This window comes from Nicotiana tabacum, chromosome 20, assembly GCF_000715075.1.
Source record: "Nicotiana tabacum cultivar K326 chromosome 20, ASM71507v2, whole genome shotgun sequence".
In the NCBI taxonomy this organism is placed as follows: domain Eukaryota; kingdom Viridiplantae; phylum Streptophyta; class Magnoliopsida; order Solanales; family Solanaceae; genus Nicotiana; species Nicotiana tabacum.
Window position 1 is genome coordinate 33,331,496 of NC_134099.1, and position 21,093 is coordinate 33,352,588.

The following is a 21,093-nucleotide window of genomic DNA, read 5'->3' on the forward strand; positions in this document are numbered from 1 at the left end:
CTTTTACAAGTAATCACGTGGTGAGCGTTCCTCTCCCCTTCCCATGTTTTCACATTCTCCATATTGAACATGTTCGAATTGAATTACTAGTAAGGACTTTACCAGTTCCCACATCGTGTGAGAAATTAGTTACTTGACTCAAGACGCGTAGGCATACTTGTCAACAACCAGGGAACAAAGCAGGTCATCGTTTGACTTGTCAAGAGTTCCTTTTCGACACCAGTATTATCATTTCCAAGAAGTTGCTTATGACTTTAGACTAACGTTTAGAACAAACAGCATTGATTAAAATTGATAAGCTTAACATTCAGAGCTTCTGTACAGATTCCCCCCTTTTCTTGCCGACAATGGAACTCATTTATTAGCCCTTAAATACTATCCCAAATGACCAGGTAATAAATATTGAAAATCTAGTCTTGGTTTCTGATCGGTTGGGCTTCTTCACAACAATTCGCTTTAATCTTTCCAAGTAAATGGTTCCTTCTAGTCCCATCCACCCGGATTCTGATGGGATAAAGATTCTCTGCCCAAATAGTTCAGCATTGAGACTCGAGCTTTTTTTGTCCGCACGACCTGCTAAGAGAACGAAATATTATTAGTTTATAACGCAGAGAAACCCTCTGAGCTGCGACTATAGTTGTAATGCTTCATAGTTCCATCGCAAGCAGAAGATCAACATATGATGACAGATTGTGTTAACTTTATGAATGGGATCCAGGGAAATTATACATAACCCTTCCATGATTAACAGGAAGAAATATTCAGCTTATGGACATCGATGGGTAAAACAGAATGACAAAAATGAACAAGTTCTTTTTACCAATTAGGTAACTACTAACGGCTGTCAAATTACAGTGAAGAGTTGCAAAAAACTATATATTGAAAAGTTAGACACCACCAAAACCAACTGATTCCACGTTGCGCTCAAGGGGAACAAAGCACCATGCCCTGTAGATGTATAGTGGCAGGTGCTAAGGAACAGGTTTCATTATATCAGGAAACTATGCCGAAAACTAGGGCTGTCAAATTTGGCCCAAGCCCAAATGACCCGCCCAAGGTTGGGTTGGTTATTGACCCGCCCATTTATTGAACTTAGCCCATCTTGACCCAACCCATTTAAAATTGGGCTAATTTTTAGCCCAAATTGATCCATGAGTAAGTTTGTCAAAATATCTTAGAAATAATTTTTTATTTTTTGTTTAATATTTTAAATATGACCATAACAAAAGCAAAAAAGCCTTATTTAGCAATTATACAATTTATAAGAAAATAAAACATATTAATTAAAGTTTAATAAGAGTTGAGCTGGTTGGGTTATGACCCGAATTTTAACCCATCTTGACCCAACCCATCTTAGCCCAAGTAACTTTTGGGCAGGTCGATGACTCAACCCATTTTGACCCGCCCAAAATTGACCCAACACGCCCATTTGACACCCCTACCGAAAACTAAGAAATACAGAAAGGAGCATGGAAGAAGAAACTGAAAGTGTGAGAGAGAAACATTTTTCAAACTTCTAGTATCATTAGAGAGCATTGGGATGATTTGAGACAATAGACAAGTATGCCTTCAATAACCAAACAGTTGATACATCCTGATAGAGAAAATCTAGTAGATATATGAAGGCAATAGTAGAAAAGAAGCTCGACAAAGATATGGATGGCAATAATTTAGTGTCAAGCTAAAGAAAAACAATCACCTAGTGCTCAAGTTTGCTGCTGTATGCAATTTGCAAATGAAGCCCCGGTAAGCCTACCAACATGACAAAAACCTGCACTTTCACCATCTCGAGCTATTCTCTCTTTTCTTCTATTGGAGTTGGAATGTAATGATAAGTTGCGTTCGTTCTGAGTGACACCCATATGGTTCAGAGAAGATAAATTCTTATTCTGCTTTTGGCCCATCAAATTTTCCTGGTTCAACATCTTGGTGGTAGCATCTGTTTCTGGCTGACTATACATGGTGGTATTCTGGCTTCCAGTGGAGAAAGATATTCTTGAAATTGAGTTTTGCCCTTCTGAACTTCTCCAAAATTTAGGACTCAAAAATTCTGCACGAGGGAGCATGAAACATGTACTTCCTGTAAAATCGGTATTTGAAATCCTCCCTGTTGTTATTCCCAAATCGTGCTGCATTTCATCAAGTAATCTCTCCAAACCATTTACACGTTTCTCTAATGAACTCATTCCATTTCGTGAGCTGCCGATAAATCCCTGCAATGAAGAAGAGATAGACTGAGCTCAGCATGCGTCTCTTGGCATAAAATATTACTCATTACTCTTAACTAATGCAGACTACAGAATGTGACAAAAACTAAATGGAGACCAAACGTTAAATACGATGTTTGAAGGATGCTGAGCAGAGGGCAGAAGAAATGTACCTGGAGGAGGTTCAACAAACTGGACTGTTGGTTTTCAATCTGAACAAGCTGTTTGCTTATAGAACAGAAATTTTCATACTCTTTATGACTCAGGAGTGCATCTTCATTGATATTTCCATCAGGTACATCCATATTATAATTGTAATCCTCACACAGTGGAACAACCCGAGAACTTGACCGTGAATTACCATACCTATGGAACTTTCCATCAGGAGGTTTGTTAAATAGAGTTGACTTTACTTCTGAGTTTGAACTGCTACAACTAACTGTATCTGCTGACTCTTGAACTCTAGGATTTTGACTCTTCTGTTCATCTTCATCATCCACCTCCAATGAAGAAGCCAGGGAAACAGTCCGTTTCAATTTTGCATCAGGGGATTTTCTTAAATCCAGCTTACAGGAGCTTATGACATTTGATTTTGTGAGGCGGAACCTAATAGAATTGTTCTTCTGGGAGGTGATAGAGGAAGAACTACTGGATGCAGGTGACTTGCTTGGGCGGGTTGCTTTCTTCCGATGAGGGGTCTCTCTGGCTGTATCACTTGAACTTTTGGAAGGGGTTGGAGAACAGGCACCACTACCACAATCTGGAGACAGATTCATACTACATTCTGTAAATTTGTCATCTCATATGATGATTTTAGGTAGCAGAATGTAGGTGATAAACGTATTGCATTTACAATAAGAGGCTAAAGATGCAAGCAAATATATAGGGGACGAATCAACATCAATCTCTTGTACTAACATGTCATACAATCAAATAACAGTAGACATAAAAATAAGTAGCAATTAGGATAAGGAGATTCAACATTCGACAAAGGAAAATAGCCTGAAAGTTCAATTTAACCAAAGGTTGGAACAAAAGGGTTGAAATTTTCAGACAAGGAAACTGGAAACAAAGGGTTAAGCTTCCTTTTAAGCCAATATTTCCGTAGAGTTGAGGAATTCAGCTTCCACTTCAGTCAGTCACCATTCAAAAAAACTGGTGTTTGCACCGACATGGGTCTCTCGTCCATAAAATTTTAGCATTTAACTATGGATAATTACTATGTATCTTGCACTATGCTTCCACCTACTTATAGTGACATCACATATAATTTGTAAAAATGGAAAAAAGTTTCATATTTTGAATATTGAAATGACATTTTAAGTCACGATCAAGGAAAAAAAGTTAAAAGAACGATTACATCTGGGGTGTACATGGACCGGGTTGGTTCGGTTTTTATCAAAACCAAACCAAACTAACTATATCGGTTTGGATTGGTTTCGGTTTTGTCGGGTTTTGTTTGTTACATGAATATTATTTCAATCTTAATTTGTTAAAATTATAGATAAGCTTTGATAAATGAATATATGTTTAGTAAATATGAAAAAATTGATAAACATATGATCTATTAAAATATTCTAATAGGAGAATTTTTTTAGTAATACGTGATAGTTATTTTCTTAGTCGTCTAACAATAATTTTTCGTTAATTTATGGTTACAAGGTTAATACATGAGAGGATCCCAAATATTTCTTCATTTTCTAAAGAAAATTCACTATAAAGTCTTAAAAATATAAATAAAATTTATATATTTATATGTCGGTTTGGTTCGGTTTTTTTTTACTCAATACTAAACCAAGTCAAACCAAACCTAACCGGTTTTTTAATCGGTTTGATTTTGTTTTTCGGTTTGGTGCGGTTTTCCGGTTCGGTTTGAACACCTCTAATTATATCACTTCAATTTGTGACTAATACTCTTTTTCTTTTTTCATTTTTTGTTTGAAATTCCGATAACTTGTTTTAGGTCAAACAACGGTAATAGAAAGTTCACAATACAATTATCTATAAACGTAGCTCTCCAATAAACTCGAAACTAGATCCTATTTGAGTATTATTCATTGCTCTCTGACTCACTCTTAACATCACTAACCACTATCGAATCCTCTCATCTCTCTGACTGCTTAAGAAATATTGCTAAAACATCCACATGAAAACTAGGGGAAATCAAATATCCAGGCTCTTCAGATGATTTTATTCTTTTAATTTACAGAATAAGTTTTATATCTTGACAGCGTCAAATTTTTTACCACAATAAGATTACTTATTAATGGCAGGTAAATCATTGATAAGCACTAATTCATAATATGATTTTGCCAAGAAAAAGGAAAAAAAAAATTAATTTTCCACAGAAAACTTTCGCACTTATTAAATGTTACCTTTTGGTGCAAACTTGGATTGTGATCCATCATCTGAAGTACTTGCAACCTCCTTCCACCATTCTAACGCCCGATTCATCATCTCTCTCACAACCTTCACCTGTAGATTTAAAGCAGCATTTAATAAACCAATTTTTCTTTTAATTTTTTAAAATTTAAAAAACGATCAGCACGCTATTATTTTCTTTGGATTTTTCTGCAGTCTACTGTATTTTGTACCTTATCGAATCTTCTGTTGTCCAATGACGTGATGCAGAAAGCCTTCAACTCTGATAACAACTCTCTCTCGGCCACAGCCAATCTTCCTAATGTCTTCGCCGCGGCTTTCCGCACAGTCCAATCATCACTACTCAGAAACTCAACGGTAATCGGAACCAAGCTATTCAACACATTTTTACTCGAAGCACCACCAACACTCACAATACTACCAATGAGCGACAGCAACGCTGATTTCGCTTTAAAGCTATCGTTCTTCACCAATTTCAAGAGCTTCAGCAGCAGTTTCTTCAGCTCTGCCGGCTCCGGATCAGGTGATGCTTCAATTGCTGCCGCGAGGCACAGCGAAGCTCCGATCTGCGAGTTATTATCCTGTTCGTGCATAATAGCGTCTATTAACGGCTTCAAAATAGACGAAAACGGAGGTTGAGTAATTTCCGACGCAATTGACGAAACAGCTTCTACACAGGCCGAGCGAACTGCAGAGTCAGGGTCACGAAGTCGCCGGAGGACAGAGGAAAGCATTTTCCCGAGATGCGGCGAAAGCGCGTCGCCGTGAGAAGCCGAGAGTACGCCGATAAGCCGAACACATTGCCGGCGCACCGGAGATTTATCGGAAGAGTCCGTGTTCGAAATACAAGTTAAAAATGCACCAAAACCTTCGCTGTTAAGATTTCGAGCTATTGACTCAAGCTCATTCGTCGCAACAGTGAGAGTATCACGGTCGGATAATCTATTGAGGCAAGTATTGACTCTGTTTTTGAGATCACTAGGCTGTCTCTGCAGCGCCATTGGCGGCAAACTGGAGAATATGTCGTTGCCGGAGAGGTACAGTAACGCCGTAACGGAAGTTGAGCCGCCGGCAACGGTTATAGTGGTGACGGTGGAAAGAGAGGGAAAAAGGTAAGGGAAGTGTGAATGGGGAGTCAATGGAGCTGGTTTTATATGTTACAGACAGAACGTGGGAAGGAGTTGTGCGATAAGTTAGGGAGTGATTTATCATCTGCGGGAAGGCTCAGCTGGTTACAGAGGAATTTATTTTAATTTAAATAAAATCGATTACATTGTTTTATTTACATTTTCTTCTGTCGAGATGGCTTTTACGGTTTTTTCCAGCATTCTGAAATCAGGATGGTACAAATGCATATTTCGCTGTCACTATTAATTTTTCAACCTTGTAAGAAAAGTTTTAGAAAAATAGCTTATGCCAAAGTTTTGGCAAGTGCTCCTACTAACCGTCCGAATTTTCATCAAGATTTACTATAAAAATATAGCAATCACCATAATTTTTTATGTTGTGATAACTAGGATTTATCACAAATGACAATCGCTAGAAAGTTTTATATGGTGATTACCAAATTTTACAAAAATAACAATCGTATAAATTTTCATATGATGATCACCATAATTTGTCACAAAACATGACAATCCCTAGAATTTACATATGGGAAAAATTCTCGTTGTAGTATGCTACAAAATTCTAGCAGCGAATTTAAAATTTTGACAATGAAGCTATTATACCAAATTTATTTAAACAAAATCAAAATATAAATCACGGTTCTAAAATATTCATCTGATGCAATTTCTTGATCAAAATAAACAACAATATACCCAGTATAATCTTACAAGTGGGGTTTGGGAAGGGTAGTGTGTACGCAGACCTTACCGCTACCTCGTGGAGGTATAAAGAGGCTATTTCCGAAGACCCTCGGCTTAGGGACAAAATGAAAAGGAGCAGTAGCAATAAGCAGTAACAACATCGATATATAAACAGCGATGGTATAGTAAAATAACTGAAGCAAACGAAGTACAGGTAAGAATATAGCTATACGTACAGGAAGAAGGAAACAAAGACTACGAGACTAATACTACTGCTACTAGAATGACAAAGGGATAGACCGAGCTATCCCCTAAACTTCTACCCTAATACTCGACCTCCACACCCTCCTATCTAGAGTCATTAGCTTCTTAAGTCTTATGTCTTGCCTAATCCCCTTACTCTCAATACTTCTTAAGTCTTCATCTACCTCTCTTCGTCCTCACCACAGCCGACTCTCACTACTCCTCGCGGGGGCATCAATGGCTCTTCTTCTCACATGCCTGTACTATCTTAACCTTACTTCACGCATTTTGTCCTCCACTGGTGCCACTCCTACCTTATCCCAAATAACTTAATTCCTAATCTTATTTCTTCTGCAATGCCCTGCACATCCACCTCAACATCCTCATCTCGGCTACTTTCATCTGTTGGACGTGTGAGTTTTTAAATAACCAACACTTTACCCTGCATAACATAGTTGGTAATTTCTTGATCAGAATGACTATGGGAAACAGCTTCCCTCCAAAAACCAAGCCCATTTATAAAATCCCCCCACCAATAAATCTTGTTTTTTTCGTGAAAATTAGCCTATAAAGTACTCTTATCTTCTGTAGAGTGCTAATTAATTTTTAAATTAATTTGTGTTGCTACTTAGAAATATCTTTAATTGTAAAAAATATGATTCACTTTAGATATGTATATTTTATTTCAATTGTTAAACAATCAATAATTGAATTCATATTAAGTTGGAACTGTGCACTTGGAGTTCTATAACAAATAACTGTGACTGTGAGCATCACCGAGTATTTTTTTTAATTGAGTTTTACCCAGAATTACCAATTGAACAATTTTGATCAGAAATTTATTAAAATTTGGACTTGTCCCAATCCAATTATTGTTATGATGTACCTACTGAATCTTCTTTTCAATGTCACAAAGATTGTGCTATCAAATCAGTAGATACTAATTCATCACAGTTACTGTATATTCTTCGCCACTGCAGGAAACTTTGGTCTATTTTTTAACCTAATAAAATAGAATCAACTTTCCCATATCAAATCAAATACTCCAATAAAATTAATCACTGTTCACTTGTACGATAATGATACTTATAAAAGACAGACATGCAATTGCCTACAAACAAGATTAATCATTTTACCATAATAGTACATATAGAATCGAGTATTTAGAGGGGCCGAAGCAAATCCCACAAACGACGGACTGCCAAAAACAATCGAATTTATGAGAAAAAAAGATTTAATAGCATTGTTGCTTCCCAATAATGCAACTTTGATCATTGTACGTGTAACATAATGATCACAAACCAAGCTTAAAAATACACATTATGTATGGTCAAGATGAATTAGTATGACAAAATTCTTAGTAAATTTTTTAAAACACACTCTAAACTTGATGGAATTCAGGTTTAGACTTTTTGGTATAAATTCAAGATTATAAACTTTTTGGTATAAATTCGGCCAGTGAATTTTTGTATCCTGCACATCAAATAAGTTACAATACTAAAATCTTGGTCAAGACTCATATATAGACGCCCCTAAACTTATTTGATTTCAGTTTGACACCTTATCTCAGGTGTATTGTATAGAACACTTGATGTTGGTACATCTTTTACTAACATCAAGTGTTTGATAGGAAAGACCCTAAGATAAAGTGTCAAAATAAAATAATCGAACAAGTTTAAGGGGCCGTCAATGAGTTTGGCTTAAATCTTTCAGTGAGGAAATAAGCTTTTATACTTCTTTCGCAAAAATTCACTATAAGATTAGTTATATAACTAAGGATATTAGAATTCTATACATTGATTGTATTAAGAATATTTATAAGATCAAGTTAATTACATATAAAATTATTACAAATAAATTTTAATGATAGATAATAAATTGAGAACCTAACAAAAATGATAACTAATTAGTAGTTATTATAAATTAAATTATACTAAGAATAATTTATACTATTAATATACTATATAACTTAAAATTTAGACCACACTATGCAAATATGCATTAGGTTTTTCCACGTAATACGGCCAGTACAATGTATGTCTCATGATTGGAGTGCATTATTTTAATTCTCACAAAATGATAGGTGAAGAAAATGAATCTAGCATATTAGGTCGTCTTGCTCATAATACTAGCTACTAGTATAAACAAGGCCAACTCACTTTAATAAGTCTACAGCACATGAAATAAACTAGACGACGACAGTTCAATTATTTCTCATAAATATATGCACATTGCTCCCACAGATAATAACTTGTCCTGCCACGGATATTTTAATCATTAATTTACGACATTAACATTTATTCTTATTTAAAAGATAAAAATGACTTTGAATAAAGAAAATCTATAGTTCACGACAGTGTACGTTATTTGCTAAACCATGTGGTAGCAAATGAAAATCTCTTAATCATTTCCATGCAAAATACTAATATATTTCGTATTTGACAAATTAGTAGCTAAGGTACAATAATTAAGACAGGAAAAAACCTGAAATTATGAGAAATAATACACTTTTTACTTATTGCAGTCTATTCAATCATGATTAACCAAAAATATAGGGTTGGTTCCCTACAAATATTCTGTTCGTAACATGGTCTATGGGAAAATGCGTAATCATTTTTATCTAATCTATTTTTGTTTTTGTTATTTCCTTTAATGTCTTGTTTTCCAAGATTCCAATTTATATGTTTACGTGAGTGTCAATTTTAGCCATGTTGGAGCACGTTGGTGCGACTTGACATATGTTTCTTTTATTTTTCCCATGGCAAGTGTCATGTTTTGAAAAGAGAACTCAATAGTAAAATGAGGAAGAGAAAGACAGACCTTCAATAGTATTGCACGAACCTTGATTCAAAATGTAAAAACCGATCGATTCACTTACTAATTTTAACTCTATAAAATAATATAGTATAAAACCTTCTATGATTATCATATATATTCAGATATTTCTTAAAAATAGTCTCTTTAGTTTGGGATAATATGTTTTCATTTATATAACTCCCTCCGTCCCAAAAAGATGAGTTTGAATTTCGAGAGTCAAACTAGTTATACTTTGTTTGAATTTTTTTAAATTTTTAATTATTATGATTTATAGGTTTTTTTATGTAATTTTAAACATGTAAAATTATTTAAAAACTTCAAGATTCTATATCTGAATTCGCAATCAAAATTAAAAAGTTTGATTCTTAAAAATCCAAAAAAATATCATCCTCTTTCACTAACATTATTACCTATATATATATATATATATATATATATATACACACACACTCCGTTTAAGAGTAAGCATTTTTAATGTAATAAAGACTAATGGAAATCCCAACGACATGAGGCTTAACGAAAGAGTATTTGCGAAATAATTTAAGAGCCCGTTTGGCCTTGAAAACATTTTCACTTTTTTTAGAAAAAATTTCACTTTTTTCAAAATCAGTATTTGACCATAAAATTTTTAATTTGTGAAAATAATTTTAAATTTTTTCGAAAATTTGTAAAACCGTATAAAGCTTTTTTTTTTCAAAATTTTCATTCAGATCGCTCACAAAAAAACTAAAAACAATTCAAAATTATATTTATGTCCAAACACAACTCTAACTTTCAAATATTATTTTTTTTTTCCCAAAATTTTACTAAAACGCTCACTAAATATGCATGGGAACAACTATATGAGGATCCCTCACTGGGTTTACTATTCCATATTCATCCACCTGTGGTAGTGGTACTGCGGCATGTAAGTTAAGCCTGCACACAGAGAGATAGCTAATGGAGTAATAAAAACGTAAATATAGAGGAAAAAGATTGGCATGTGAGGAGGATATGGGATTGCCAGATTTCTTTAAGTCCAGCCAATCACGTGATCTGACACATGGGTTAATGCAAATTCATTCAACTCTAACTGGATCACTTCTCTCAGTCTTCTCCCTTTTTCTTTTTCCTTTTTTGCCGACTCCAAAACCAAAATGGACTCCAAATACATTTCTAAATTACTTTTCTATCTAAAATGCAGTATTATATTTGTGTTTTATTAAAATGCAGTATTATACCGTATTTTACCTATTAAAATATTAACGGTCCCCTTCTTCCCCACGACAGAAACCTGAAACCCTCCCCCCATTTTTAAAATCTGAAACAGCGGTCCCCCCCCGATTATTAAAAAAAAATCGACTGGACCTCACCCGTCACACAAAAAGTGAAGATTGTAGGTCCCGCATACAACCCAAGCCTTCGATTGTTGTAATTTCCTCGTTTCGGACTCAAAATTTCAATTTTCCGACTTTTCTAAAAACATAAATCGAGGTATTCATGTGAGCCTAAATGTATAATATTTGTATGGATATAAAACTTTATCTTGAGAATAAAATAAGAAATTTAAATTTACTCAATTTAAAATAATTTTTTTAAAAAAAATAAAAATAAAGAGAGAATAGTTTCATTTACATAAATTTAAACAAGTTTTATTCTCTTTTTCTTTTTCTTTCTTTTTACCTAGAACTAGAACTAGAACTAGAAGATAGGGAGTGAAGTGGCTAGATACTATCTTCCTTGGCATTTTCTGCTCCAACAAAAAAGAAAAGTGCCACAAATTTTGTCCCTCCTTTGGGTACTAATGGGCGCTTGATACGAGCTTATTTCGGTACTGTATTCAACACAAACAGTAAATTTTATTAATTTCTAGCGTAATTTTAAATTCACACCGAAAACTCACTTCCGTTATAAATTTTTACATTCTTATACACTATAATTACATTTTATATATCTAATTATCATTTATTTACATTTTAAGGAAATTAATGATAATAATTAGTGTCCTAAAATAACTCTAACGTATCTTCTACTCCCCCCACGTTTCTCTCTCCATATGTCATCCCCCTTCCCCGCATATCTTGCACCCACCCACGATTCCACCATTGACAAACATTAAAAAGTTTGAATTTGAATTTGTGTTTTCAAAAAACATTATTTGTTTGAATTGAATGGTATTGCAAAGAATTGGGAATTCTCTCTATGTCTCTCTCTATCTCTCAATCCTTAATTTCAGTAATGTAAAATAAAGAAAAAGAGAGCAGCAATTCCACCATTGATAGCCATTAAAAGCTTTGAAGCTTTGAATTCGAATTTGAGTTTTCAGAAATCATTATTTGTTTGGATTGGGTGTTGTCGCAAACAATTGGGTTTATGGTTTGGAGTTTATATCTCAATTTTGAGGGGTTATGGTGAAGATTAGACTTGATTTTGACTGAATTACAGATTGAAACTCGAAGAAGAAGAAGAAGAAGAAGAAGAAGAAGATATGATATATATTATATTTACGAAATTATAGAAAAATTGTTTATGTTGTTTATATATTTTTCTTTTATTTATTTAACTATTGTATGAAAGTTGAACGATATTGTATTAAATTATATTTAAGTTGTATGATATCGTAGTTGTATATAACTGAGTAGAAATAATGTATAAAAATTATAGATAAATTGTAGATAAGTTGTATAATATAATTAGTTGTATGAAATTTATTTTTACTATGTATAAATCAGATACAAAATATACAAAAGACATATTGTATAATTTTTTTTATAAAATTTGTATTTAAGTTTTATGTTATTATAGTTGTATTTAACTGGGTAGAAATAATATGTGAAAGTTGTAGATGAGTTGTAGATAAATTGTATAATATATAATTAGTTGTATGAAATTTGTTTTTACTATGTATAAATCAAATACAAAATCTATAAAAGATATATTGTATGAAAGTTGTATATTTAAGAAATCAGATATAAAATATACAAAAAAAACTAAATACATAGAAAATTCCTGTGTTTGACCTCTTCATTTTTGCATTTGAAATTTGTACCACTGAGATGACTATCATAAGCTTAGAAATTTTGTTCAGTTTCTAAAGCAATAGTAACGATGTTAATGTTTAATGGTATGTTATTGTTAAAATTTTCTCTAATTTTTCTTCGTAGGGACAAGTTAAAGTTTTAGCTATAGTCATATGTAGTTTACTAAGAAGAATATGTATAAATCAAATGCAGGAAAGGGACAAAGAGTGTGGTGTTAGAGAAATCAGAAACGTTAAGAGCGGCAGGAGCAGCTATAGGGGAAAAAGAGAGAATCCCGAGAGAAAAGGGGAGAGAGGAGTGTAAAAAAGAAAAGGGTGTAACTAAATCCCTTAATTGAATGTACAAATAATGGATTAAGAGTATTTTAAGGTGGATTGTACATATTTCGTAAACAAAACTTGTTTATGCTCGGTAATTAGCTAAACATGAACATTAAGGGTAATAAAGTTTCAAATATTGTATAAGAATGAAAAAATCTCTTTCTGTAACACATTTAGAGCCCGTTTGGCTTAGCTGATAAGTATTAGGTGCTGAAAAACACTTTTAAGTGCTAAAGCTGATTTAAAAAATAAGCAGTTATGTGTTTTTATAACAGTGCTGAAACTAATAATAAGCAGCTGAAGAACTGGGTATACGAAGAGTTTTGTTTTAAAAAGAAGTATTTTAGGGATAGAATAGTAAATATTTTGGTCAAATCTAAAGTGCGTATAAGCTGAAATTTGATAAGTTGGGGGAGACCAACTTATAACTTTTGACTTATTTTTGGCTTATAAGCACTTTTAATTTTACCAAACGCGTAGATAAGCCAAAAAGTGCTTATAAGCCAGTTGACCAGCTTATAAGCTTAGTCAAACACACTCTTAAGCTTATCGTCCCACATGGACATGGGCGGAGCAATAATTTTATTTATCAGTCCAACTAAATTTAATAGCTTTTGCTTAGAACTTATATTTATATTCAAAAATTTATTATATATGTATAAATATTTAAGTATAACTCAATAACCTAGAAGATCCATGAATTTGCTAACAAGTTCAAAACACATCAACTTCAAATATTGACACACGTCAAATAAAGTAAATATTTCCATGCAAAACTTTTTCATAATTGGTTGACACTTGAAAGCGCGATTAAAAAATTGGAGAATAAGTTTATCCTGCGATCACATGATTCTGCAAATGATCTAAAACTTGTATTCCTGCCATCATGTGATCAAACGTGCAATCTAAAGCCCCAAAGTAAAAATATTACTATAAGATTCAACTCCATGGATCATCATCTAATTAAAATTTTCTTTTTTGATAGCATATATAGGACCTTGTTCAGTGTCCTATATTAGATAGAACGTAAAGGCCTAAATTCTCTCCTCTTTTATTTCTCTCAGACATTTATTCAAAATAAATATTCTCTTTCCTGCTTCTTTCGTGAATTGTATTAGTTTTTTAGTTGACGTGAGAATGAAAATTGGAGGAAAAAGAAATGTAAGAAATGAAATATAGAAAAAAATTCCCATTTGTTAAAGAATTTTGTTCCTCGTTGGAAAGGAAGAGGAAGATTATATATTGTGCTTACATATAAAAGTAGTTTTTCTAATTTTTAAAGAATTTGAGAAAAAAGCAAGTCTTATGCAGTCATTGTCACTTGGCTTGGATTTGAATTTGATCGAATAATCTTATTGATTAATATATTTTTTGGACCAAAATTATTTATCCTTTTTCGTTATTGTTTGCACGATAATTTTATTTTGAATTTTACGCACATAATGGTACTCCCCCAGACAGGCACACAACCTTGTTTCCAAAAAGGTTTTCACACTCTTTTAATTCCGACGTGTATGCTATAAATTTAGAGGCCTCGCCTCATTTTGCATTACCGAAATTTGCAAACTCTCTCCTCTCCTCTTTGCATTTATGCGGTCTTTTCAAAATCAAAACGTAAGTATTCAATGAGTGATTTCTTAAACAATCTATATTGTTGTAAAACCAATAAAACAATAAACTTTCTAAAAAATAGAAACAGAAAGTTAGAAGAACTAGAACACCAAAATAAATTATGAAAACAGTATAGGAATAAATCGAGCCCATTGAATACACAGTGTGTCCTTAAGAAATTATTCTCCTCAAGTACCCGAGGTTATGGATTATATACTCCCATGATTGAACGATTTAACTCACCAGCGTATTGGTACCAAAAACTCTGGTGATCGACAAATCACTCAATGGTCGTAAAACACACTGAAAAATATTATGCAGAAGAAGAAAAAGATAATCAGAAAATTTTACTAAGTAAATATTCTAGGATTGAAGGAATATTTATAGCCCAATTGGCATTGTTTCTGAAAAGGTTTGCAATCTTTCAGAACAGCCACAACTGTTGGAACAGGTGGGGAAATATTACGGGAAAAACAAACGGATTTAAAATAATCCGGGAAAGAAAACGGACTGGACTGGGTCGCGGGTCATGGGTTATTCCGCGGGACCGGGTCGCGGGTCATGGGTTATTTTGCTGTGGGATACGCTGTAGAGTATTCGGTTAGCTGTAAGGATAGATTCTCCCCACAAACTCTGCGGTAATCCGAAACTTATTAATAAAGAATTCATCATTTCCTTTAATGTCCGATTTTTCCTTTCCGCAATTGCATTGGATTGAGGTGTGTAAGGTGCAGTAGTTTGATTAGGGGTGGGCATCGGTCGGTTCGGTTTGATTTTGTAGAATTTCGTTTCGGTTAATTCTATTTTCGATTTGTAATTTTAATAACCAAAAATAAACCATAATAACTTCGGTTTGGTTTAATCGGTTCGGTTTTTCGGTTTCAAACCATAGCAAAAATAGAACGAAACAATAAAAATAGATTACTTGTTGACAGAAAAAGACAAAAGAAATAAGAAAGTTCATCAAATACACTAAAAAGATAAGAATCTTTGTGCAAGAGTTATGGATACACTAAAAAGGAATACCAAAAACACATTTGACAGTTCTAAAATTCTTTTACGAATTCAATGAACAATTAAACATATTTGAATCATTGTATATTTAGCTTTCCCTCTGCATGGAATTCATCTTGATTTAACTTTAATTTTTTCTCACCCTCTCTCGATCGCTACTTCTTCTGATGAGTCATTAAGTTCAAACAAGTACTTATGCTATTCTTTGCTTTTGTACTGCTCATGTTATTGTATAATGACATATGAAATGATTCTAATGCTTGGTTACATTATTATAAATATTCTATACTCTATGTTTTCTTTTATAAACACATCTCATTTAATAATAGTTAACGTACATTAACGGTAAGGAACTAAGAGTACAAAACAGCTAAAAATCGATTTTTCAGTTTAACCGAAAACCAAACTGTTAAAACCGATCACCGAACCGAACACCGAACCTTTTAAAACTATAAACCGAAACAGACCGAATAAACCAAAATTTTCGGTTCTGCCGGTTTTTTCGATTTAGTCGGCATTATGCTCACCCCTAAGTTTGATGGATAATTCCATATTTCGAATATATTTCTGCAAATGGAGATTCATATTCTCCACCTCTATCACTTCTAATCATTTTGATCTTTTTATTCAATTGATTCTCCACTTCATTCTTGTATTGCTTAAATGTTTCAATTGCTCCATCCTTACTATTAAGCAAATAAACTTAACAATATCGAGTGCAATCATCAATAAAAGTAATAAAATATTTTTTCCCACCTCGAGATGGTGTCGACTTCATATCGCAAATATCAGTATGAATTAAGTCTAAATGATTTGAATTTTTTTCAACAGACTTATAAGAATGTTTTACAAACTTAGATTCAACACATATTTGATATTTTGATTTATTACACTCGAATTTAGGCAATACTTCTAAATTAATTAACTTCCGCAAGGTTTTATAATTAACATGTCCTAAACGATTATGCCATAAATCATTTGACTCCAATAAATAAGAAGAAGCTGAAATTTTATTCATACTGTCAACAACCATTACATTGAGTTTGAAAATGTGATGACCCAAAAGGTCATCACCTATTTTTAAAATGAATTCTGTGTTCCGAGGCCTTAAAAATCTCTTTCTATATGAACTCGATTTGCGTGCGCACGGGCGCGTAGCCGAAAAGTTAATATGTGAAAATCTATGAAAAAATGGTAAATTTTGATTATAAAATGAATTAAGTTGGCTTTGGTCAATATTTTGGGTAAACGAACCCGGACTCGTGATTTGACGGTCTCGGAGGGTCCATTGGAAAATATGGGACATCGGCGTATGCCTGGAATCGAATTCCGAGGTCCTAAGCCCGAGAAATAAATTTTTAAAGAAATTATTTTCTGAAATTATTTATGAGATTTGGAAATGAATTGTGATTAGAACTTGATGGTATCGGGCCAATATTTTGGTTTCGGCACCCGGTACAAGTCATATATATGATTTAAGATAGGTCTGTGAAGTCAGGTAAGAAACGGACTTGAAATGACGTGAATCGGATTATTCTTTAGAAAATTGGAAATTTAAAGTTCTTAAGGAAATTTCATGATTTTGATGCTAAATTCCTAGTTGTTGATATTATTTTGGTTATTTGAATGCACGAGCGAGTCCGTATGATGTTTTTAGGTTGGTGTGCATGTTTGGTTTGGAGCCCCGAGGACTCGGGTGAGTTTTGGATAGGCCACGGGGTGAATTTTTGGACTTGAGGATTGCAAGTTTCAGCTATTTCTGTACAGACATGCAGACTTCGCATTGGCTCGCAAATGCGAGGGCTTTGTCGCAACTGAGAAAGCAGCTCACGCCAGCTCCTCCTCGCAAATGCGAGATTCCCTTCGCAAATGCGATACACCTCTTACTGGGCCTGTCATCGCAAATGCGACCCCTTGTTCGCATTTCCCATATCGCAAATGCGAGAACCCTCTTCGCAAATGCGAACCTAGCAGGGGTCGGGGTTCGCAATTGCGGACCCTGTTCGCAATTCCCACACCTGCAACCTGCAATTTTTATACTTAGCCGAAAATCAACCATTTTTCACATCTTTTCAAAACACAAACCCCCTAGGGCGATTTTTCAAGAACAACTCTTCTTTCAAATCAATTGTAAGTCAAATTTAATTCGTTTCCTTCAATCATTAACATCTTTTAACATGATTTCAACTCAAAACCAACGATTTTCATGGGGGAAATTCGGTGTTTTGGGTAGAACATAAGTTTTTCAAAAAAATTGGGGATTTGGACCTCAATTTGAGGTCCGATTTCAAAATAAATTATATATTTGGGTTCGCGGGGGCATGAGTAATCGAGTTTTTGTTCGAACCTCGGGTTTTGACCATGTGGACCCGGGGGCAATTTTTGACTTTTTGGGTAAAACTTTGAAAAACACATTTTCATGCATTGAGAATGATTTATTTAGCGTTTATTGATGCAATTAAGTAACTTGTGGCTAGATACGAGCGAATTGGTGGTGGAATCAAGGGGTAAAGCGATGATTGAGACGTGAATTGTGTTCGTGGCATCGAGGTAAATGTTTGGTCTAACCTTAGCTTGAGGGATTAGGAGTTGTGTCCTATTTGCTACTTGTTTCTTGTTGAGTACGACGTATAGGCATGGTGACGAGTATATATACGTTGGTGTCGAGCATGAGCGTGAGTCTTGAATTGAAATTTATTGTGTTCTTAGATAATACTACGGATGCTTAAGTTGGCAATCCTCTGTATTGAGCAAGGATTATGGTTATTCTCGTAAAAATTACTTATGACTGAGTATATGGTGTTAGCTCAGGTAGTTAGGTGTTGGAACATGTTTGGTTATAGTTATTTCTCCCTTGCCGGGACGTAGTTGCTTATACTGTCGATTCCCTTTCCGGGATAATGTAGTTCTTTATTGATCCCTTGTCGGGACTCTTGCTATGATTGTTGTTGATTGTATATGTGGATCGGGTTGCACGCCGCAAAAATGATATATGTGGATCGGGTTGCATGCCGCAACAGTGTTGTTATATATTGGGATCGAGTTGTGCGCCGCAATAATTATTGATACAAAGTGTTTATAGATTGGATACAAGTTTCTTATTGTTTTGCCGTGAATTCTAAGTTGTCCTTATGCCGTTACTCTTGATTACTGTTGATATTGATACACCCCCGCAACATGTACTCTTCCCATCTTTACTTGTTTATTCATGTTTTATTTTCCGTTGTATATTATATAACTGCACTGGTTCATTTGATAGTCTGGTCCTAGCCTTGTCACTACTTCGCCGAGGTTAGACTAGGCACTTACCAGCACATGGAGTCGGTTGTGCTGATACTACACACTGCATTATGTGCAGATCCCGGAGCATCTCTTGGACCATAGCATTCAGGTAGCTACCTTCAGTCCACAAGGAGATCCAATGTAGACCTACATGCGTCCGCAGGCCCTGGTGTCTCCTCTATCCTTTATTTCCTGTTTCATTTCTTTGATTCGGAAACAATGTATCTTTATTTTCAGACTTTGTATTTAGCACTCTTAGATCATCTGTGGTGCTGTGACACCAGTTCTGGGTGATTAAAGCTTAAACAGTTGTATTAGATTCATATTTCAGATATGTTACTACATTTCTTCCGCTTAATGAAATTTTCCCTGTTTTTCACATTATTGCTTTATAAATGCTAAAAGGGTTTAAAAATGAATAAAGATAATTTATTTAATAATTGTCTTGCCTAGCTCACATTAGTAGGCGCCATCACGACTCCCGAGGGCGGGAAATCTGGGTCGTGACAGAAAATGCCTTCCGTGAGGTATCCTTTTCCAACATACATTTCATTCTTACTTATAACAACTTTATCAGAAACAAATACACATTTCAATCCATTCTTTACAAGTAAAGAAGTAGAAACTAAATTCTTCCTAATAGTAGGAACATGAAGAACGTTGTTGAGCGTTAACAACTTGCCGGAAGTCATCTTCAGGAATATCTTTCCATAACCTTCAATCTTGGTTGTTGTATTATTTCTCATGGAAATCTCTTCTTCGGGACCAGCAGTAGAGTAAGTCGCAAATGCTTCTTTGACAGCACAAACATGTCGAGTGGCTCCAGAGACAATCTACCATTCTTTCGGATTTCCAACTAGGTTGCATTCCGAAAGCATTTCACAAAAATCATCAATGTCATCATTCTTCTCCACTATGTTGGCTTGTCCCTTCTTCTTATCCTTTTTCGGGAGACGACAATCAGGGGCTTTGTGACCTACTCTTCTACAATTGTAGCAGTTGCCCTTGAATTTCTTTTTGTTATGCTCCTTAGTCTGTCCAGAAGACCTCTTCTTCTTCTTACTTTTTGGAGCAGTCTCCTCAACGATATTAATCCAAATACCTTAAACAATAACGAGGGAATTAATTTCTTAAGGACACGCAAAAAAATTGTGGGCTCGAAATAGTTCATTTCTGTTTTTTTTTTCCTTTCTAAACTAACATTTTAGTTTTCTGATTTTTCTGTTCAACAGTATACTAACAAATTGTTATCGTTGAATAATTTGTCCGTTAACAGTTGTTCTATAAGTGAAAACTGAGAAGGGAGAACGATCTTGTCCAAATTCTTCGTAACAGTTATTACGTATCTTGTCCAAATTTTTCATCTAATAAACTCTTGTGAGACACAAGTGCACATGTCAGCGGCGGAGCAACATACACCCAAGGGGTGTCGACCGATATCCTTTTGTCGAAAAATTACACTATTTAGCTTGGTAATTTTAAAAAAAATAAGTATATATACTATATAATGACACCACTTGACTTCTTGGTGAGTTTATTTCTTTATATTTTGATTCTCGTTAATGAAAATCCTGGCTCCGCCACTACACATGTGAGACAATGTGTCACATAGACCTCATACTTTTGACAAATGCATCTAACACTTGTTAATTAATGTAATGTACATTTTGATTCACAAGAAGGAGAATTTTTTTTTTGATAATACAATGCATTCTCCAATTGATTAAATATTTCATATCACAAACTCAAGTCCAGCCTTTTCTGAATTAGGAAAATGAACTCTGAAGAAAATAAAGGAAAGATTGTTGTGCATGTGAACATAGTAAATGAGGATAAAATAAGGTGTACGAGCTAGTTAAAATACGTGGGTACTAGACTACTCTATACCCTATAACAGATTCTGAGCATTTTAACCAAAAAGAAATAAAGCCCAAGTTGGTGAAAAACAACAGAAAAGTCCCGTGATATATCCAAGCTAAAAGAATATGCAATCATAGTAGAAGGAATCAAAAGAGGAGAAAAGGAAAGGATAAAATGTGAAATATTGATGAAAGTGTAGTAATGGTTTTATGTACATATTCTCTTTTTTTAGAAAGAAGATAGGGACAATCCCCTTGGGTTTGAAACCATGTGACACTTTTTGGATTTGATTGGAAATTGGAACATTATTTGGCACATTCTAATGTACTGTTGTTATCACATAGATTAGATTGGTTCTTTTATCTTCAAAATTTATAGTTTCTATCTTACAAGAATTAAAATACTCTTCATAGAAAATTGTTAATTTTAAAAATTAAAGTGTGACATTTTCAAGCCTATCTGGACATCTTTTGGAGAAGTTTTCCTTTTTTTTCAACAAAAGTTTATGGAGAAATAGATATTAGTTTCT

The 21,093-nt window shown here is 34.1% G+C and overlaps 1 protein-coding gene across 2 annotated transcripts; it reads right to left on the reverse strand.

Moving 5' to 3' along the window:
- Window positions 1-281: 281 nt before the first annotated feature.
- Window positions 282-5,805, reverse strand: LOC107809362 (TORTIFOLIA1-like protein 4). 2 transcript variants are annotated; one of them, XM_016633969.2, is made up of 5 exons: window positions 4,802-5,805; window positions 4,583-4,682; window positions 2,381-2,967; window positions 1,700-2,213; window positions 282-573 (listed from the first exon to the last, which is right to left on the reverse strand). In XM_016633969.2, exons 1-4 carry the CDS (start codon window positions 5,588-5,590, stop codon window positions 1,707-1,709), a joined length of 1,983 nt encoding a protein of 660 aa, XP_016489455.1. In that variant the 5' UTR covers window positions 5,591-5,805; the 3' UTR covers window positions 282-573; window positions 1,700-1,706. The 2 variants fall into 2 exon arrangements, with proteins under 2 accessions (XP_016489455.1, XP_016489456.1); XM_016633970.2 differs by having other exon boundaries at window positions 282-576.
- Window positions 5,806-21,093: the final 15,288 nt, after the last annotated feature.